The sequence below is a fragment of the Balaenoptera borealis genome, assembly GCF_965194805.1.
Source record: "Balaenoptera borealis genome assembly, chromosome: 15".
Taxonomy (NCBI): domain Eukaryota; kingdom Metazoa; phylum Chordata; class Mammalia; order Artiodactyla; family Balaenopteridae; genus Balaenoptera; species Balaenoptera borealis.
Window position 1 is genome coordinate 51,476,610 of NC_138871.1, and position 23,324 is coordinate 51,499,933.

General features: G+C 35.0%; 2 protein-coding genes across 4 annotated transcripts in view; one reads left to right on the forward strand and one right to left on the reverse strand.

Annotated features, from left to right (window-relative positions):
* LOC309612373 (lutropin-choriogonadotropic hormone receptor) overlaps positions 1-1,308 on the forward strand; it is a 61,701-nt gene extending 60,393 nt beyond the window's left edge. For 2 of the 3 annotated variants that reach the window (XM_082358163.1, XM_082358164.1), the window contains one exon: positions 150-1,308. In XM_082358163.1, coding sequence (XP_082214289.1) covers positions 150-1,302 — 1,153 coding nt within the window. In that variant the 3' untranslated portion in view covers positions 1,303-1,308. The remainder of the gene's footprint in view (positions 1-149) is intronic. The other variant, XM_082358165.1, reaches the window with a different exon arrangement.
* A 6,762-nt stretch (positions 1,309-8,070) lies between these two features.
* Positions 8,071-23,324, reverse strand: part of GTF2A1L (general transcription factor IIA subunit 1 like) — a 71,868-nt gene continuing 56,614 nt past the window's right edge. Inside the window, exons 9-11 of the mRNA XM_082358253.1 lie at positions 16,567-16,824; positions 15,794-15,883; positions 8,071-8,206 (exon numbers count right to left, since the gene is read on the reverse strand). Coding sequence (XP_082214379.1) covers positions 8,099-8,206; positions 15,794-15,883; positions 16,567-16,824 — 456 coding nt within the window. The 3' untranslated portion in view covers positions 8,071-8,098. The remainder of the gene's footprint in view (positions 8,207-15,793; positions 15,884-16,566; positions 16,825-23,324) is intronic.

Sequence of the window (23,324 nt, forward strand, 5' to 3'; positions counted from 1 at the left end):
TAAATAAATGTAAGACTAAGGCTGCTGTGACTTTGTTTCCTTTTGTTTGTTTTCCTTAAAAAAACACTACAGATGCTTTCTGAATATTTTCAATACCCAGAATCATAAAAATTCTAAGTTTACATTGAGCCAAACTATTCTTCTTACAGTTATTCTGCCATCTTTGCTGAGAGTGAACTGAGTGGCTGGGATTATGACTATGGTTTCTGCTTACCCAAGACACTCCAATGTGCTCCTGAACCAGATGCTTTTAATCCCTGTGAAGATATTATGGGCTATGACTTCCTTAGAGTACTGATTTGGCTGATTAATATTTTAGCCATCACGGGAAACGTGACGGTCCTCTTGGTTCTCCTGACCAGTCGTTATAAACTGACAGTGCCCCGCTTTCTCATGTGCAACCTCTCCTTCGCAGACTTCTGCATGGGGCTCTACCTGCTACTCATTGCCTCAGTTGATGCCCAAACCAAAGGCCAGTATTATAACCATGCCATAGATTGGCAGACAGGGAGTGGATGTAGCGCTGCTGGCTTCTTCACTGTATTTGCAAGTGAACTTTCTGTCTACACCCTCACAGTCATCACACTAGAAAGATGGCACACCATCACCTATGCTATTCAGCTGGACCAAAAGCTGCGATTAAAACATGCCATTCCGATTATGCTTGGAGGATGGCTCTTTTCTACTCTAATCGCCATGTTGCCTCTTGTGGGTGTCAGCAATTACATGAAGGTCAGCATTTGCCTCCCCATGGATGTGGAAACCACTCTCTCACAGGTCTACATATTAACCATCCTGATGCTCAATGTGGTGGCCTTCATCATCATTTGTGCTTGCTACATTAAAATTTATTTTGCAGTTCAAAATCCAGAGCTGATGGCTACTAACAAAGATACAAAGATTGCTAAGAAAATGGCAGTCCTCATCTTCACCGATTTCACCTGCATGGCACCAATCTCTTTCTTTGCCATCTCAGCTGCCTTCAAAGTGCCCCTTATTACAGTAACCAACTCTAAGGTTTTACTGGTTCTTTTTTATCCTGTCAATTCGTGTGCCAATCCGTTTCTGTATGCAATTTTCACAAAGGCATTCCGAAGGGATTTCTTTCTGTTGCTGAGCAAATTTGGCTGCTGTAAATATCGAGCTGAACTTTATAGGAGGAAGGATTTTTCAGCTTATACCTCCAACTGCAAAAATGGCTTCACTGGATCAAATAAGCCTTCCCAGTCTACCTTGAAGGTGACCACATTACAATGTCAATATTCAGCTGTCCTGGACAAGACTTGCTGTAAGGAGTGTTAACTGTTATATCAGTAACCACATTACTGAATTATACTTAAATATGTAAAAAAAATTATCTGTACCAGTAATTTTAACAAAGAGCTGATTTCAGGTAATTATGTGTTAGGCACATTAGGCAAAAAAAGACCTCGTCCTAGCTCAAAGTGTGGTCTATGACCATTGCCAGTCTAAAAACTATGTGTCACTGGCACATGATAACAATACAGAAGTTGACAGTGTTTAGAAACTTTTACAGCAATTTTGGCAAAGTAATTTTATGTCTGTTGAATCAAATATTTTAAAAATGAGGTGGTATTTTGCATGTCTTTAATTTTTTCTCATTTTGTCCTTGCAATAATTTTTATTGCATTTTATAAAAACGTTAGCCCATAACATTTGAAGTTTAAAATAACTTGTCCTTTTCATCAGATAGCTTGAGAAATACACTCTAGAGATGCACTGTTCAATCTGGTACCCACCAGACACATGTAGCTAAATTAAAATGAAATTAAAAATGTAGTTTCTCAGTTGCACTAGCCACATTTCAAATGCTCAATAGCCACACATGATCAGTGGTTACCCTATTAGACGGCACATACACAGAACAGTTTCATCATCACAGAAAGTTCTACTGGGTAGTGCTGTCCTAAAGAGGTTTATCTATCCCATCTAGGTTCTACTATTTAAAGTAAAGTAAGCATCTAAAGGCACATTTCAGCCTGTTGGTTTGGTGTTTAGTCTCTAAAGAGCAATGAAGCATTAAACAGTATACTGTAAACTCCTTGTGGGTAGGAACCCTGTCTCAATTTTGTTTCCCTGTCTCCGAGCTCAGGATCTCGGCAACAGTATCCAACAAATGTGCTGAATTACACTGAAGTTATGAAATCTATAAGGAAAAAAAAATTTTTTTTTCTTTCTAGGGCCCTATCTTTTATGTAAGTAAAAGAAAATATTTAAATATTTTAAAATGCTTAACTTTCATCATTTCTATCTTTGAGGGTATAGAAAAATACATCCAATATTTGCTAGAGGTATTTTTATTTATCAGAATTGACTCTTATAGGACAATGAAATTATGGTTTTAATTGCAGTGTTTTTTTAAGTTCCTTTGACACTTTAAAGTAACTTACTGAAAGTTTATTATATGCCAAACATGTTAAGTATCTTATATAATTTAACCCATTTAATCTTCATAAAACTTTATGATAAAGATATTATTCACATTTTATAATAGAGGAAAACCTATTACAATTTTTCCAAGTTCTCAAAACTAATAAAAGATTCAACTAATGGGATTCAAACTCAAAGTTCTGATTCAGGACCCCAGCCTCTTAACCACTGTGTTCTACTGCCTCCCATACTGGTAAATCATAGCCATCCAAAGGCCCCCAACATTTTCAAACATATGAAAAGTTGAAATAGTTGTATGTGCACATCCATACACTTAGATTCAACATTTTACTATACTGGTTTCATAACATACCTATATAATTATCTACCAGTATTTATCCATCCATCATTTCTGATGCATTTTAAGTTGCAGACCTCAGTAATTGTCAGCCCTTAAACACTTCAGCATGCTTATCATTAACCAAAGTTTAGTATTTGTCTACATTTTTAAGGTAAAATTTACATATGGTGAAATGGACAAATCCTAAGCATATCATTTAATGCATTTTGAGAAATGGAGACACCCAAAACCTCCATGAAGATATAGAACACTCACCCCAGAAAGTTTCCTCATGCCCCTTCTTAATTAACCCCTCACCCCTACCCTATAGGGGTAATAATGGTTATGATTTTTTTCCCCATAGATTAATTCTTGTCTGCTCTAGAACTTCATATAAATAGAATCATACAGTTTATACTCTTTTTTGTAAGGCTCTTTGACTCAGTACAATGTTATTGCTATTTATCACTGCTGCTGCTTGAATTAGTAGTTCATTCCTTTTTCATTGATGAATAGTATCCCACTGTATGAATATAACACTGTTTTCCATTTTCTTACCAATGGATATCTGGCCTATTTCCAGTTTTTAGCTCTTCTTTGGCATTTATTAAATAAATGTATAGTCATAACTAGACTCTACACATTTAGTCTGCTTTCAATCATTATGCCATTTTGCAAAATAATTCAAAATAGACTATAAAAAAGTATAAACTTTATAAAATATTCTCTTCTCTGTAATGTGTTTTTTATATTTGACTTTTCTACTCCACAACTAGTTACTTGTCTTTACTCAGATGCAGTCCTCTCTCTTGTAAGCAAGCGTTCTAGAATTTGTCTCAATGATATGAGAGAATGCTAATTAGTCATGTTGCTGTATACACACACAATAAACTTTTTGATTCACAATCACAGAACCAAAACAACTAAGCAAGGAAAACAGCAGAATGTAAAACAAAAGAAAAAATAAAATATAACCTTGTGGAGAAACTTTTAATTACGAACTCTTAATTATTGTTTGAGCCTAAGGTACTTGTACCCATACTCTGAAAACAACTTTTACAGCCTTTTCCACAAATACTGATCTTTATTTTCTACATTATAATTTAAGTTTTAACATATAGAGTCATAGTGTACTGTCTTCCTCATTCTCACATCCTTTCATTCACTAATTATTCCTTTCAATTGTCTTCCACATCAGTTCTTTATTTTGCTTCCCTACCACCACGCCCACATCTCAAGTCTTTCCCCTTACCTCTGGAGTATTACTATACCTCCCTCATTTTTATTCATATCCAACCTTTCCCATGTCCACACTCTCATACCCACCACCACTGATTAATCACCCTGAAGTCCGATCTCATCTTATTACACACCTGCCAAAACTTCTGAGCGGCTCATCATTACCTATAAATTTTAGCTCCTAGCCTAACATTCAAAGAGCTCCAGAATCCACCCTCAAGTTTGCTCACTTTATCTCCTGTGTTTCTACATGAAACAAGTTGCTCCAATTACTTTTCCCTAGCTATGCATCTCCATGCTGGTGCCTGTGCCACTCTTACCACCTGGCGCACCTTCTTCCTTACCTGTCCTCCTCCTGTGTTGACCCCAGCTACAGGTTTATCTTATCAAATTCTTCTTAATCCACTCCCTCCCTAATACACTATAGTCAAGACACTGCCTTTACTTCAAATAAAGCAGGGCATAAATAATAAATATGTAACCCATGATGGTTTCTCTCTTTAGACTTCCTTAGTACCTGTCATCTGTATCACGTATTTTTTGTTCTACACTGCTGGTATTATTATCTTTACATGTAGATCTCTTATTTCACCTACCTTATAAATTCCTACAGTGATATACTCATCTCCTACTTCTTCGTCTCTCCCACTATATCTATCCTAGTCTTGCACATGAGGTGATTAATATTTTTAGCTGATTCACTTTTATAACTGAAATATAAAACAATCCGTGTTAAGAAGCATTTTCCTTATGAGATGGTCTCATAGAAAGTGTGTATGTTCCTAATCTGTATAATCTCTCATACATAAATCATAAAAACATCAAATGCTCAAGAAATTTATACTTCTATCATGTTTTTTTTTTTTTTACCACGTTTGACGTTATCACTTGTAGGTTGCAAAATGACTAAAAAGAGTTAATTTGGAGTAGCTCATCTAAACTTATAAAATATTTTTAAAAGGCATTTTGTCCAAATGTTATAACATTTGCTATAAAGGACCTGGTTTTAGCTTCCTCAAAAATGTATTAAGCCCACGTGTAAATTAAGAATCTTTAGGTCACAAAGATTTCAATAAATGTGTTCACAATTGGAAAGAATCTTTTCTTCAAAATGTGCAATATTTTTATTAATATCAAGTCACTTCCTAAGAGTTATTACCATGAGCTACTTATTTATAATTTAGCTTTCTAGTTACAAATAGTAAAATTTCCACCTAGCTCAGAGTATATTTACATGAAAAGTAGCACAGCATTAACCTACTAACAAGAGTGAAAAGAAATTCCCCCACTAAATTCCCCTGCTCACCACCCAATTAACCTTTGCTATTCATTCTGAAGTTATTAGTTTTGCTACACAACTTAAATGACTTCAACTAGTGCCTCAGCCAGAACTGGAGTCTCATTGCCCTATGAAGTCTGAGCTGTAACAGATGACTTTTTACACATATTATAGCACACTGAATAAAATAGGTAAAGAAGGTAATCCAGGCAAGGTCAGTTGGTCGTCCCTAAGAGACTGTGCAAACTCAAGATCTTCTTAGCCTACAGGGAGAGGTGGAAAGTATGTTAAAAAAGCACTGTAGGATGCACGCATGAGAAAAAGTTTGCGTTAGGAATTACTATACACGATACTTACATAAATTTCATTTAACACAACAAACTAACTTCTTTCACAGAGACATTCACCACCTATAATAGGGTGTAGGATGACATTTGCCAAGTTATTGTATTTATAAGAACATATAACTTACTTTATTTTGTTAAAATATGCAACAAGAAATGTTAAGTTTGGACATGATAAAGAGGTTCCTGAAAGTTAAAGTAATATCATATTAAAGCCAAGTCTCAGGTAAACTCCACCAACTTGCAGGACTTAAAGTACAATTTACTCTTTCAAAATGGATTAAGAGTTGTCTCACTTTATCTTCGGCACATGGGCTAAAAATATTTTTAACTGTGAGTCATGACCCATCAGTAGGTAGTGAAATCAACTTAGTGGGCCAATACCATCAAAAAGTTTTCTGTAATGTAACAGAATAGAAACAAATATAGGAGGGACACACAAATGGGACAGTGACTTTTTTTCTCTGATAAAATAAATGTACCACATAAGTAAAGAGGGCAATACAGTAGTATTTGTGATATAATTTTTTTCTAAATCACTGAAGCAAAGTGAGAATTTAAAATTCACAGTGGAGGAGAGGAAAGGAATTTTAGAAACAACTATTATTGCCTCTCCCAAACACTTAAACCAACACATTAAACCCCAATTTCCAAGTGAATGCACCTTGTCGACAAATTCAGCAGTTAATACAGGGTGACCGGGTGAGCCTGGGGAAAAAAAAGCAGGAAGAAGAATAGAAAGTGTACCCCCTCCTCAACACTGGAGGGGGTACATTTCAGGAATGACACAAAGAATAAGTGTCCTCTTTTGCCTCCCATGTAGAAAAGATGAACATTTCATGGTAGGCAACATCCACGAAGGGAACCCATAGTTCCTGGAAGTTCTCAAGAGCCAGAAAAGGATTTGGAATAGCAGTGGTGGTGGTGGGCAATCACTCTGAGGATGAAGAAGGCATAGCTGGAGAACCTGGAGTGGGGACCAGCTCACTCACTAGTACTAACTGAATCCTCATGCAGCTGCCAACTTTAGGCCAAAGACAGTGTCCCACTCATGTTGTCCATGACCCAGATTAAGATTTATCCAGATTTTGAAAAGACCTAACAGTAGCTGAGTCCCTTGGGTAGAACAGAACAAGTGTTGGAATAAATTAAACCCTCCAAGTGGGGTTGCCTCTGAAAAAGAAATGGGGAATTCACCCTGTGACCAGCCAGATTCAGGTATCTAATCCTCAAGGAGCTTTCACAGACCATAACCCACTCAATCCCAGAACTGCTTTTTGTGAGAGAATTACTATCCTGGCGAACACCATTCAGGGCCAAAACAGGGATCCTAGACTTGGATACCATGTGTACACCACCCACCAAAAGAAGCAGAATGATGGGGAAAACGTTCCTTTGGGGAATTTGAGTCTACTAAGGAAAAGAATATTACAGAATAGTTTACTGATACATTAATTTGCTTTGTTTTCATTGGTGTAGGAAAACGGTGCTATTTGCATTTTACATTTTGTTTTCTCTCCCTGGTTTTAAGAGTTATCCAGGTCTTCTCTTTTCAAATGAGATTGTCTCACCAAAGCAGAAGTTTCCTAAAGAGAACATCTCTTCTTGACTTTTGTTTTAGAAAACCTAAACTCAATGAGGGAATTCCCTGTTAGGAAAAAAGAAGAGAGACAGTATCTTTGAGGGGTAAAGACTCTGCAAAGGGGTCTTCCACGGTAAGAAAAAATAGAAAAAAAAAAAAATAGGGCAAGAGGGAAGAGGACAGAAGTATGAAGTATCAAGAATTAGAATGGGAACCTAACCCACTCCCTACAGTTCCCCAGGGAAATAGCAGGTACAAAGAAGAGTGGCCTGGCCACATGATAAACCCAGAAAGGCTGATCCTTGGCTCTAGGGATCCTGGCCTCAGCAAAGATTTTCATGTTAAGTATAGTATGGGCTCAACTGACGCATCTGCCTCCAAGGAACCATCTGGGCTTGTACAATCAGCATACTGCTGGTGATAAACGTAGACTGAAGGTCCAGAGAAGCCTTCTTAAATATCCTGCTACTTATAAGACTCTCCAGGATCCTTTTTTTTTTTTTTCAAATATGATTTTTTTTTTTTATTGGAGTATAGCTGCTTTACAATATTGTGTTAGTCTCCAGGGTCTTTTGTAACATGGTTTAGTGAGAGGTGGGAAGAACACCAGCCCCAATCTAATAATTGATACTGACTTCACCATGAAGGGGAACTGGAGTCTAATTTAAATATTACTTCAAAATTAAAGTAATATGACATTTTTTCATGCTACATCACACCTGATACATCTATGCTTTGTAATGGTATAGACAATGGGGGTTAAAAAATAAAAACCTGTTAAAACAGTTTGAAATGTAAAATGAAAGAAATGTAAAACTGTATATTTGTACCTGCATCTGAATTATAATTTTATTAAATTCCATACAGTGAACAACATGTGATATAGTCCCACTGAGGTTAATGATGTACTGAGCTCATCAATTTTACCACTCTGCATCACCAATGGCTTTTGCAAATACATAGTCTCTCCCTCCAAAACACATAACACCATCTTTCAAATAGAATTTCCATTTGTTCTTGCTTCGATGAATCTGGAGGGAGAAAAACAGCCTAAATTAATTAAATTTAGAAGTTAAAGGACCATTTACATTTCTTTGCATATCCCATGGGATTATTCTGATCCTAAATGGGAGTTCTTTATAAATAAGACCCTCCTCAAGATAGTTTATTCATTCATTCAGCAAATATTTGTTGAGTTCCTATGTGTCAGGTATTGTTTTAGGCACTGGAGATCTATTAGTTTTTTAAAAAGGAAAATATAGATATAATTTTTTTAGAACAGGAAAAAAATTCCTGTCTTTGAAGAGGTTACATTTTAGTAAGGATGGGAGAAACAAACCTAATAAACACGTAAACTATATAGAATATTAAAAGGTGGTAAGTGTTATGAAAAATAGATCTAGAAAAGGAATATCACAAAGAGGTGGGGTTACAATTTTAAATAGAAGAGTCAGGGTGGGCCTGACTTGTGAAGTAACATTTGAGCGAAGACTTAAAAAGAAGATATTGACTAGAGAGCATTCCAGACAAAGGGAACAGAAGTCCTGAGGAGGGGCATGCCTGGATTGCTCAAGAACAGCAAAAAGTTCACTATGTCTGCAAAGGAATAAACAAGAGAGGATGTAGTTAATATCATCCGGAATGAAAAAATAGTGGTGTTTCATTTCGAAGAAGAAAGTCACAATAACGCACTGAGCAAGGTCTGAAAATACAGCTATAATCTATCAGATTCTATTAGCTATTCTTTGGATTCAGTAAATCAGCCTGATACAAAATTAAAACTAGAAAATCCTACTACCTTAAGAGGTAAGAAATCATACAATCATTGTTACTTCTGGGTAAACCACAAGTGACTATTTTAAAAATTTAGAAATATATGATCTGAAATCAAGGGTAAAAATTAAACCTAGTTGTTGATTGCAAATAGTCAAATCAAGGAAGAAAAGCCTGTGACTAGTATTTGGATGCATTTTGTGAAGCATAAGAAAATACACAGGATAAACTCTCTATTTCTGTGTGGGGGAAATGGCCTGGCGACGGAAAACTTCTTTTCTGAGTTTGACTTCCAAATTTTCACTTGCACTTTATCTTAAGTCTCGGGGAACACAACAGTGACAACAGAATCCTTAACACAGATGACAAAATCTGGCCAGAATTAGGAAAAGAACAGTGGTAGAAGCAGCAGCAACAACTCATCCCAGTAGCTTTATCTAGTGACTACGTTATTCTAGAAATGCAACAATGGTTCAACATTAGGAATTTACTAGTATAAAAACTATATTACTAGACCTAAGGAGACAAATAATATAATCATCTTCAATGATGTTGAAAAAGCTTTTGATAAAACTCATGCATTACAGATTTTTTTTTTAACTAAAATAAGAAAGACTATGTCCTACAAACATACACACACACACACACACACCCCTACCTCAACCCAAAAGCCGTGACTCAGTGCTTAGTGCGGAAACCCTAAAAGTACTCCCGCTCAAGTCAGGACATAGACAAGAATACCCACTCTTACCCAACTTTGCACTCTAGAGGTACTAGCCAATACAATTAGACAAAAGGAAAGCACAACTGGTACTAGCCAACACAATTAGACAAGAAGAAAGAACTAGAGAGATAAAAATCGGAAAAGATGAAATAAATTTGCAGATGCAATGACTGGATGTCTGAAAAACCTAAGATAATCAATTTAAAATGACTAAATAAGAATTCAGTATTGATACAAAATTAATAAACAGAAAGTCATTGCCTTCAAATACTGATATATAAGCAACAGTTAGAAGATATAAAGGAAGAGTCCGTTTACCACAGCAACAAAAGAGATAACATAATAAGGAAAAAATTTTAAAAATACTTGATCTACTGGCACCATTCAATATATCCTCTTTAAAATATTTTCCTTACTCGGCTTCTAGAATATGCCTGGCTTTCCTCATGACTCTTTGGCCACTCCTTTGATTCCTCCTTCTCTCTCTTACCTCTCAATTTTAGAGTGTACCAGGACTCTTCTTTCTGTTTATATTCACTCTCTTGGTTATCTTATCTAATCTCATGGCTTTAAACATCATCTATATGCTGATGACTCCCCAAAATTATATCTCTAGCTCACACCTCTCCCTTAAACTCCAGATTCTCATTCAACTGCTTCAGCACCTCTTCATAAATGTCCAATAAACATCTCAAGCAAGTTTAAAACAAGGACACTAATATACTCTCCCCCAAACCTCACAGTCGTCCCCATCTCAGTGAGGAATGGCCACTCATTCTTCTCATTCAGGCCAGAAATCTTGGACACAATCCTTACACCTCCTACTCATATCTCATATCCAGATCCATCAGTAAATGTTAGTTCTTCCTACAAAGCATATTCCAACCACTTCTACCACCTCCACTACTATTACTCTTGTCTAAGCCACCATCCTCTCTCACCTGGATTAATATGTCCCATGACTAGTTTCCCTATTTTCACCCTTGTCCTCCTCTTAGTCTACTCTAAACATGGTAGCCAGTCTACTTTTACTATGGCCCTATTAAAAACATAAACCAGATATCATTTCTATGCTCAACACTCTCCAATGACTTCTCATCCAAAAAATAAAGTCCTTAAAATGGACTATAAGATCCCGCTCTTCCCCTCACTTACTGCTCTGCTCTCCTCATTGTTCCCTGAACACACAGGTATTCTTCTACCTCAGGACTTATGTATTATTTACTGTTCCCTCTGTCTGAAATGATTACATCCAAATATCCTCATGGTTCATTCTCTTACCTCCTTTTTTTTTTTAATTTTTTAAAATTTATTTATTTGGTTGCACCAGGTCTTAGTTGTGGCAGGCGGGCTCATTAGTTGCAGCTTGCCAGCTCCTTAGTTGTGGCATGCGAACTCTTAGTTGCAGCATGCATGTGGGATCTAGTTCCCTGACCAGGGATCAAACCCGGGCCCCCTGCACTGGGAGCACGGAGTCTTAACCACTGCGTCACCAAGGAAGTCCCCTCTCTTACCTCCTTTTGATCTTTACCCAATCACGTTCTCAGTAAGGCCTCCCCTGGACATCACATCCAAAACTGCAACCTACTCCTTAACATCACTAAAATACTAAATTCTATTAATTCAATGTTAATTAATTACAAGCTATTTCCCACAATGCAGTACCACAAAGAATACTATATCTATAATAGTCTAGAAAATTATTTGCGACTCTATGAAATCATATATAATCTAGTATCTATACAGTGCAATACACTGTTTATAGAACACAATACACTGTTTATAAGAATCTAAAAGAACTTTCAAACCAAGACCAGTCCCTTTTCTATTACCTTTTCCTTCTTATGTTTATGTTTACCAGCATCTAAATTGCCATTTTCTATCTATACAAAATGTTACAGAAGAGAAAATTATCTTATTTTTAGAGAAAAGGATTCATTTTTTACAGCAATTCAAAGTACCATCCTCCATCTCCCCTGAGTATACTGAAATTGTTACTGAAAAAAAAGTCAAAGATGTAAATATGCATTAGTCATCAGGGAAATGCGAATCAAAACTACGAGATACCACTTCACACCCACTGGGATGGCTAGAATCAAAAAGTCAGATAACAAGTGTTAGTGAGAATCTAAACCATCATACACTGCTGATGGGAATGAAAAATGGTACAGCCACCTTGGAAAACAGTCTGGTAGTGCCTCAAATTATTACCGTATGACCCAGGAATTCCACTCCTAGGTATTTACCAAGAGAAGTGAAAATATATATTCACAAAAAACTTGTACATGAATATTTATAGCAGAATTCTTCATAATAGCCAAAAGGTGGAAACAACTCAAATATCACTCAACAGATGAATGGATAAACAAAATGTGGTATATCCATTCAATGGACTAGTATTCATCAATAAAAAGGAATGAAGAACTGTTACAAGCTATGATATGGATGAATCTTGAAACACTGTGTGAAATAAATGAAACCAGTCATAAAAGACCACATATTATATGATTCCTTTCATATGAAACTCCGGAATACGGAAATCTACAATGATGGAAAGTACATTAGTAGTTCCTTACTACTGGGGATGGGAGAAAGGGGGCAATATGGGAGTAAGAACTAAAGGGTATGGGCTTTCTTTCTGAGGTGATAAAAATTTTCTAAAATTGACTGTGTTAATGGTTACACATATCCATAAATATACTAAAACCATTGAATTGTACACTTTAAATAGGTGAAATGTATAGTATGTGAATTATATCTCAAAGCTGCTAAAAAATGTAAATATGAATAAGTTAAGAACTCAAAACTGACCATTCTACTACATAATCACAGTTATAGTGTTTAAAAACAAATTTAAGCTGTATTATATTTTAGTTGCTAAAGTTCAATTGCTATTAACCTAATTTTTAGGCTTGAAACCTGATAGACACCTTTAACTCTCCCTTGTCAATCATTCTCTCATGACCAACTAATCACCAAGTACCAATGATACTTTTTTAATTTTATTGAAGTATAGTTGATTTACAATGTTGTGTTCATTTCTTCTGTACAGCAAAGTGACTCAGTTATACACACACACACACACACACATATATATATATATTCTTTTTCATATTCTTTTCCATTATGGTTTGTCACAGGATATTGAATATGGTTCCCTGTGCTATACAATAGGATGTTGTTGTATAATATTATATTATTATAATATATATATTATATTATATATATATAACCACAAACTCCCAATCCTTCCCTCCCCTACTCCCCCTCCCCCTTGTCAACCACAAGTCTGTTCTCTATAACTGTGAGTCTATTTTCGTTTCATAGATATATTGATTTGTGTTATATTTTAGATTCCACATATAAGTGATATCATATGGTATTTCTTTCTCTTTCTGACTTACTTCACTTAGTATGATAATCTCTAGGTCCATCCATGTTGCTGCAAATGGCATTATTTCATTCTTTTTTATGGCTGAGTAATATTCCACTGTATATATATATATACCACATCTTCTTTATTCATTCATCTGTCGATGGACATTTAGGTTGTTTCCATGTCTTGGCAATGGTAATAGTGCTGCTATGAACATAGGGGGGGTGCATGTATCTTTTTGAATTATAGTTTTGCTTGGGTACATGCCCAGGAGTGGCATTGCTGGATCATATGGCAACTTTATTTGTAGTTTTTTGAGGAACTTCCATACTGTTTTCCATAGTGGCTGCACCAATTTACATTCCCACCAACAGTGTAGGAGGGTTCCCTTTTCTCCACACCTTCTCCAGCATTTGTTATTTGTAGACTTTTTAATGATGGCCATTCTGATCGGTGTGAGGTGGTTACCCCAATGTAGTTTTGATTTGCATTTCTCTAATAATTAGCAATGTTGAGCATCTTTTCACATGTCTGTCGGCCATCTGTATATCTTCTTTGGAGAAGTGTCTATTTAGGTCTTCTGCCCACTTTTGGATTGGCTTGTTTTTTTGTTGTTGAGTTGTATGAACTGTTTGTATATTTTGGAAATTAAGCCCTCATCAGTCACATCATTTGCAAATATCTTCTCCCAGTCTGTATGTTGTCTTTTCGTTTATTTTTTTTTACTTAATTTTATTTTTTTTAATTGAAGTATAGTTGACTTACGATTTTGTGCCAATCTCTGCTGTACAGCAAAGTGACTCAGTTATACACATATAGACATTCTTTTTTTTAAATTCTTTTCCATTATGGTTTATCACAGGATATTGAATATAGTTCCCTGTGCTATACAGTAGGACCTTTTTGTTTATCTTTTCGTTTTATTTATGGTTTCCTTTGCTGTGCAAAAGCTTGTACGTTTGATTAGGTCCCACCTGTTTATTTTTGCTTTTATTTCTATTGCCTTGGGAGACTGACCTAAGAAAACATTGGTATGATTTATGTCAGAGAATGTTTTGCCTATGTTCTCTTCTAGGAGTTTTATGGTGTCTTGTCTTATATTTAGGCCTTTGAGCCATTTTGAGTTTATTTTTGTGTATGGTGTGAGGGTGTGTTCTAATTTCATTGACTTACATGTGGCTGTCCAACTTTCCCAACACCACCTGCTGAAGAGACTGTCTTTTCCTCAGTGTATATTCTACCAAACATACAAAGAAGAACTTATACCAATCCTTCTCAAACTCTTCCAGAAGATTAAAGAGGAAGGAACTCTCCCAAAAACATTTCATGAAGCCACCATCACCCTGATACCAAAACCAGACAAAGACAACTACCAAAAAAGAAAATTACAGGCCAATATCTTTGATGAATATAGATGCAAAAATTCTCAGCAAAATATTAGCAAACTGAATCCAACAACACATAAAAAAGGTCATATACCATGACCAAGCTGGATTCATGCCAGGGTCACAAGGCTGGTTCAACATTCACAAATCAATCAATGTGATACACCCCATCAACAAAAAAAGGACAAAAACCACATGATCACCTCAATAGATGCAGAAAAAGCATCTGGTAAAATTCAACACCCATTCATGATAAAAACCCTTAGGAAAGTGGTATAGAGGGAACATATCTCAACATAATAAAAGCAATTTATGACAAACCCACAGCCAATATAATACTCAAAGGCGAAAAGCTAAAAGCCTTCCCACTAAAATCTGGAACAAGACAAGAATGCCCGCTCTCACCACTTCTCTTCAACATAGTATTGGAAGTCCAATGATTCTTCCATCATAATCTCTAACTCTTCCATGTTCTACACTGCCATCCTTAGTCTGGGCTCTGTTACTTTATGTACTATCCCTGTTCTTCTTACTATTTGTCTCTTCCAAATTAGCAAACAATGCCAGTTTTTAAACCCAATTACAATTTTCTCAATATCATCCTCATAAGGTTAATGTCCATCAAATCAAGTTTGAACTTACCCTACCAGGATTCTGGATTTTCCAATCTGCTCCCACCTCTGTCCACCATCCAGCCTCATTTCCTAACACATTCAAAAGGAAAACACCTCATGCAAGGCAGAGCTGTCTCTTCACTGTCCCTTATAAATTCTACATGCATTCATTTCTCTGCCTTTTATCAGGCTATTCTACTCTGAATGCCTACTCTCCACACATATCTATATCCTACAAATCATTCAAGACCTATTTCAAAGCCCCACATCACCCATGAAGGATTTGTGGAGAACTCCAACTACAAATGATTTCTTGCATTTCCTAGCCCCTTTTAGGACTTACTGTCTGTGCCACTTATGGTAGCATTTGATTTACATGCCACTCATCTTAGCATTTGATTTATATGCCATGTATTTTAGTATTTGATTTACCTGTCACGTATTTTAGCTTTTGATTTACCTACTATCTTATTGTATGCCATTCTATTATTCCATACAGAAACATCTTGCTTCAATAAGACTGTCACCTCCGTAAGACGACTATCACTTTTTTGGTATCACCAAGACCACACAGCACATTTTGGGTACTTAGATCCAAAATACCCTCCCAAATTTATAGAATTATTTAGCTATTTTGAGATTAATTTAACTGAACAGTAACTGATCATCATATTTCCCATCATTTTGCTTATTTTCTACTATAAATGCAATTAATAAACCCGAAGTCTAAAAGGTGAATACAGTACCTTTTCATACTGACAGACAATTACATTATCTGTGTCAAACAGGTCCGGCACATCCTGCTCACTAACATCATCTCCAGAATTTAAAGGGTCCTAAAGATGAAATATACTCACATTAATGAATTTCATGATGCTCTGAATTTTTTAAAGACAGAAGGACATATTCTGTCCCTCCAAGGACACAGAATAGTATTGTATTTAAAAGTCAAACAGCCTGAGTTTGAATCCCAGCTTAGTCACTCAATAACCACAAGACGGACCTTTGGCAAGTTACTAAAACTCCTTGTATCTCAGTTTTCTCATTTGCAAAATGAGGACAGTAATAAGACCCATAAGGCAGCGGTAATGTTAAATAACAAAAGGCAGTAAGATTTAGTATGGCACCTGACATATATGTACGGCACCATAAACGATAGTTAATACCACTTACATGCTTCTTAATTATCACATTCCACAAAGATTTCATGGCATTTATTAGGATTAGAGCAGATATGATATGCTTCTACCCTGGCTGCCTTCTTTACCTCCACTCCCATCCCTTAAACCTCTCACTACCTCTAGTTAAGACCAACAAATATAGTAGCTGATTCCTAAATACTTAATACTGATTTAAATTACAGTTTAAGATTAAAAGTTTAAATACTAGATACAAATAAGTCTCATTTTAAAGACAAAAGACAGGATTAACCTTAATTGTTATCCCTCTTGGTTCCAAAGTATATTAAAGTACAAATGCTATAAATTTTTTAAAGTTTCAGCTCAAAAATAATCCTTACCTCTTCCACAAGGTCTACCTGAGGGTCTTCATTATCACTACTGTTGGCCGTTGAATCTTCATTTGATATACTGCTGGCTTCTTCAAGTACCTTCAGGTCTCCTGCATCAATAATCCCTAGAAATTTGTTCTCATCTACATCTCTTGTACTTCCTATTTCATCACTGTAAGATGTATCTCCAGTTCCGTCTATTTGAATTATCTCATTAATATCATCATCAGTTACATGAATGCTTAAATCCATCTGAGAATTAGAATCCTAAAAAGAGAAATAAATGCAATAAAGTTTTTTCCTGTCAAACAAGGTGTATAAAACATTGGATCACACAAAATATAAAATTACTTAAACAGTTCACAAGTGGCCTCTGAAAACATATTTCTTCCCTGTCAGATGATATTCCCTAATTTTGAATTTTAGAACACCCCTAGCATTTCTATATAAGATGGGAATAACTTTTAAATTGTAAATAAAGTAAACCCACTTACAGTCATACATAGACAGCAAATCAGTTGACTGTTTTCAGATAATATTTACCAGTTTTTGTACACACTATCTTAAATTTATATACCTTAGGTTTTAACTATTTTATTTTAAACAATAATTCAATGAAGTAGAAAGGACAAGTGACATCGTGCTCAATGGATAAATAAAAAATATAAAGGATTGTACTAACTAGAATAAGCCAAATACAAAAGGACAAATATAAATCAAAACTGACAGAACTGAAAAGATTAAAAGACAAATCCACAAATATAGTTGGAGAATTCAACATTCTTCTTCTTACTAATCAATAAAAAAAGCAGACTGAAATTCAGTAAGAATGTAGAAGAACTGAACAACACAATCAACCAACATAACCTAATTGGCATTTATAGAATACTCCACCCCCAAATAGCCAAATGCACATTCTTTTCAAGAGCACACAGAATGTTCACCAAGATGGACCATATTCTGGATCATAAAACAAATCTCGGCAAATTTAACACACACAAAGTACGTTCTCTTAGCACAAAGGAATTAAACCAGAAATCAGTAACAGAAAAATCTGGAAAATCCTCAAATATTTACAAATTAAACAACACATTTTTAAATACCCATGGGTCAAAGAAGAAGTCACAAGGGAAATTAAAACATAATTTTAATTGAATGCAAACAAAAACATTACATTTCAAAACCTGAGATGTAGCTAAAGCAGTGCCTAGAGGGAATTTATAGCATTACATGACTATATAAGAAAAGAAGCAATTCTCAAATCAGTGGCCTAAAATTCCACCTTAAGAAATTAAAAAAGAGAAGACCACATTAAGCTCATAGCAAATAAGGAAATAATAAAAAGAAAAATACATGAAACTGACAACAGAAAAAGTCAATTAGACCAAAAGTTCATTCCTTGAAAAGATGAATAAAAATGAAAAAACGTAGCCAGACTGACAAAAAGAGAAAGGAAACAGGTAAACGACATTACTAATTGAGGATAGGGTGCCACCATAGATCCCAAAAACATTAAAAGGATAAGGAAACTGTTTTAGATCATTTGGGCTGCTATAACAAAATACCATAAACTAGGTAGCTTATTAACAATGGAAATTTATTTTTCACAATTCTGGAGGCTGAGAAATCCAAGATCAAGGCACCAGCAGATTTGGTATCTGGTAGAGCCCACTTTCTGGTTCACAGATGATGGCTTCTTACTGTGTCCTCATATGGCAGAGGGGCTAGGGAGCCCTGTGGGGTCTCTTATAAGGTAACTAATCCCATTAATTGAAGACTCCATCCTCATGACCTAATCGCCTCCCAAAGGCCCCACCTCCTAATTACCACCACCTTTTGGGGGTTAGGATTTCAACATATTAATTTGGGGGTTACATAAACATTCAGACTGATGTAAGGTAATTTACAAAAATTGTATGGCTGTATAGTAGCAATAAACAATTGGAAACTGAAATTTAATAACAGCACTATTTAAAGCAGCAAGAGAAAAGCAACTCATCACATACAAGGGATCCTTGGTAAGATAACAAGCAGATTTCTCACCAGAAACTTTGAAAACAAAAAGGCAGTGGTATGACATACATTTAAAGCACTGAGGGACTTCCCTGGTGGTCCAGTGGTTAAGATTCCACGCTTCCAATGCAGGGGCATGGGTTCAATCCCTGGTCAGGGAACTAGGATCTCACGTGCCATGTGGTGTGGCCAAAGAAAAAGAAAAAATAATAGTGCTGAAAGAAAAGACTGAACTGGCAATTCTATATCTGGGAAACTGTCCTGCAAATAAGGCATTTCCAGATAAAAACTGAAGGAGTTTATTACTACTAGGTCTACCCTACAATAAATACTAAAGGGAGTCCTTTAAATCGGCATGAAAGGAAGCTAGACAGTAATCTGAAGCCACACAAAAATATAAAGTTCTCTGATAAAGATAAATACAATGACAAATATAAAAACCAGTATTATCATAATTTTGGTTTGTTAACTCTACTTTTTATTCCTCTATGAGATTTAAGAGATAAAAGCATTAAAAAATTATAATTATAAATCTATATCAAGGAGTACACAATATATAAAGACATAATTTGGGATATCAGTAATATAAAGTGGTGGAGGATAGAGCTGAAAAGAAGCAGAGTTTTTATATGAAATTAAAGGTGAGTTGGTATCAGTTCAAAATAGATTGTTACAACTTTAAGATGCTATAAGTAATCTCCATGAACCACAAAGAAAATATGTATAGAGAACACACAAAAGGAAATGAGAAAACAATCAAAATGTGTCATTACAAAAAAACTACACACAAAAGAATGTAATAAGGGAGGAAATAAGGGACAAAAAAGCTAAAAGACACACAGAAAACAAAACAGCAAGAGTAACCTCTCCCGTATTAGTAATTATTTTAAATGTAAATGGATTAAACTCCCCAACCAAAAGAGACCGATTGGCAAAATGGATGAACAGTATCCAGTTACATGCTGTCTACCAGAGACTCACCTTAGGTCTAAGGACACACAAGGTTGAAAGTAAAATGATGGAAAAAGATATTCCATGCAAATAGTAACCACAAGAGTTGGGGAAACTATGCTAATAAGACAAAATAGACTTTAAGTCAAACACTTTTACAAGAAACAAAAAAAAAAAACATTACATAATGATAAAAGAATCAATTCACTAAGAAGATATAACAATTACAAATATATATGCACCAAACATCAGACCTCCTAAATATATGCAACAAAAAGGGAGAAACAGCTCTGCAGTAATAGTAGGGAACTTTAATACTCCACTTTCAATAATGAATAGAACCACCAGACACAATATCAATAAGGAAATAAAGAACTTGAGCATGACAGACTAACTGTACCTAACAAACATATACAAAACATGCAAAATAGCAGGATACACATTTTTCTCAAGTACACACATAATGTTCTCCAGGATAGGCCATAAATTAGGCCACAAAACAAATCTTAGTATTTAAAAAGACTGAAATCATACAAAGTATCTTTTCTGATCACAATGGAATGAAACCAGAAGTTAACAGCAGAAGGAAAACTGGAAAATCCACAAGATGTAGAAGTTAAACTACAGTCTCAAAAAAAAAAAAAAAAAAATCAATGGGTCAAAGAAGAAATAAAAAAAAACCAAAATCTTTTGTCAAAAGATAAAAAAATATCTCGAGACAAATGAAAAGGAAAACACAGCATACCAAAACATATGGGATTCTGCAAAAGAAATGCTAAGAGAGAAATTTATAGCTGTAAATGCTCATATTAAAAAAGGAGAAAGATCTCAAATTAACAACCTTAAGGAACTAGAAGAACAAATAAAGCCAAAGCTAGTAGAAGGAAGGAAATAATAGCAATTAGGGCAGAGATAAAGTAAAGATAGAAAACAATAGAGAAACTAAACAAAACCAAGAACTGGTTCTTCAAAAAGATCAATAAAATTTATAAACCTCTGGCTAGAATGATGAAGAAAAAAAGGGAGAAGACTCAAATAACTAAAATCAGAAGTAAAGAAACTTTACTAGTGATTTTACAGAAATAAAAAGAATTATAAGACTAACTGTATGCCAAAAAATTGGATAACCTAGATGAAATGAACTAATTCCTAAAAACACAAAACCTACCAAGACTGAATCATGAAGAAAGAGAAAATATTAATAGACTTATAACCAGCAATGAGGTTCAATTAGTCATCAAAAACCTCTCAACTAAGAAATGCCCAGGACCAGATGGCTTCACTAAAGAATTCTACCAAGCATTCAAAGAAGAATTAACACCAATCCTCAAAAATCCTCAACAAGGGAATTCTCTGGCAGTCCAGTGGCTAGGACTTCACACTCTCACTGTGAGGGCCCAGGTTCAATCCCTGGTCAGGGAACTAAGATCACACAACATGGCCAAAAAAAAAATCCTCAACAAAATACTAACAGAATTCAACAGCACATTAAAAGGATCATACACCATGACCAAATGAGATTTATTCCTGAAATACAAAAGTGGTTCAACATATGAAAAATCAATGTAATACAACACATTAACAGATTGAAGTGGGGAAAAAAAATGACACAATCACCTAAACTAATGCAAAAAAAGCATTTGACAAAATTTAACACCCTTTCATGATTTAAAAATAAAAATTAAAAAAAAACACTCAAACTAGGAATAGAAAGAAATTACCTCAACATAATAAAATTGACCTATGAGAAACTCTCAGCTAACAGCATATTCAATGGTGAAAACTGAAAGCTTTTCCTCTAAAATCAGGAACAAGGCATGGATGCCCACTCTTGCCACTTCTATTCAACATAGTACTAGATGTCCTAGCTAGGGCAATTAAGCAAGATAAAGAAATAAAAGGCATCCAAATTAAAAAGGAAGAAGTAAAACTGGCTCTGTTTGCAGATGACATAATGTTCTATGTACAAAACCCCCAAAATTCCACACACACAAAAAAATGTTAGAACTAATGAATTCAGCAAAAGGTACAAAATACAACTTACAAAAATCAGTTGCATTTCTATACACTAACAATTAACAACCTGAAAACAAAGTTAAGAAAGCAATTCCATTTACAAAACCACCAAATAGAATATTTAGGAGTAAACATAATCAAGGAGGAAAAAGACTTGTTCACTAAAAACTACAAAACATTGCCAAAAGGAGTTTAAAATGATACAAATAAATGGGAAGACATTCCATGTTTATGGATTAGAAGAGTTAATATTATTAAAATGTTGATACTACCCAAAGACAACTAAGATTCAATGCAATCCCTATCAAAATCCAAATGACATTTTTGGTGCGAATGGAATAGTAATGCATCTTGAAATTCATATGGAATCTCAAGGGACCCTGAATAACCAAAACAATCTTGAAAAAGAAAATACAAGTTGGAGGTCCCATTCATCCTGATTTCAAAGCTTGCTACAAAACTACAGTAGTCAAAACAGTGTATTTGCATAAAGACAGACAAAAGACCAATGGAACAGAGAGACCAGAAATAAATTCTCACATATATGGTCAAATGATCTTCTACAAAAGTGACAAGACCATTCAACAGGGAAAGGATAATCTTTTCAACAAATGCTAAGAAAACTAGATATCCACATGCAAAAGAATGAAGTTGGTCCCCTACCTTACACCATATAGAAAAATTAACTCAAAATGGATTAAAAAGTTAAACGTAAGAGCTAAAACTACAAAACTCTTAGGAAAAAAATCATAGAGGAGAATCTTCATGACACTGAATTTGGGAATGATTTCTTAGATATGATACCAAAAGCATAGGCAAAAAAAAAAAAAATAGATAAAGTGGACTTCATCAAAATTAAAACCTTTGTGCATCAAAGGACACTATCAACAAAGTGAAAAGGCAACCCACAAAATGGGAGAAAATATTTGCAAATCATATATCTGATGAGTTAATATCCAGAATATATTTTAAAACACCTACACTCAACAACAAAACGAAAAACTTGATTTAAAAATGCGCAAAGAACTTAGACATTTCTCCAAAGAAAATATACAAATGGCAATAAGCACATGAAAAGATGTTCAGTATCACTAATCATTAGGGAAATGCAAATCCAAACCACAATAAGATACCACCTCATACCCATTAGGATGGTTATTATCAAAGGAAAAAAAAAAAAAAACAGAAAATAAGTGCTGGTGAGAAAGTGGAGAAATTGTGCACTGCTGGTGGGAACGTAAAATGGTGCAGCTGCTACGGAACACTACGGTAGTTCCTTAAAAAATTATAAACAGAATTGTCATATGACCCAGCACCATATCTGGCTATATAATTGAAAGCAGGGAATCAAGGAGACATTTGTATACCCAAGTTTATAGTAGCATTAGACACAACTGTCAAAAGGTATAAGCAATCCAAGTGTTCATGGATGGATGAATGAATTAACAAAATATGGTATATATATACAATGGAATGTTATTTAAGAATAAAAAGGAAGAAAATTCTAATATATGCTACAACATGGATGAACACAAGACATTATGCTAAGTGAAAAGGGACACAAAAGGACAAATACTATCTGACCTCCTGCTCTGAGATACCTATAGTCAAATTCATAGAGACAGAAAGTAGAACGGTATGTGCCAGGGGTTGGGGGAAGAGACGAATGGGGAGTTAGTGTTCAATGGGTATAGAATTTCAATTTGGGAAAATAAAAAATGTTCCAGAGATGGATGGTGAGGACAGTTGCACAAGAATGTGACTGCACTTAATGCCACTGAACTGTA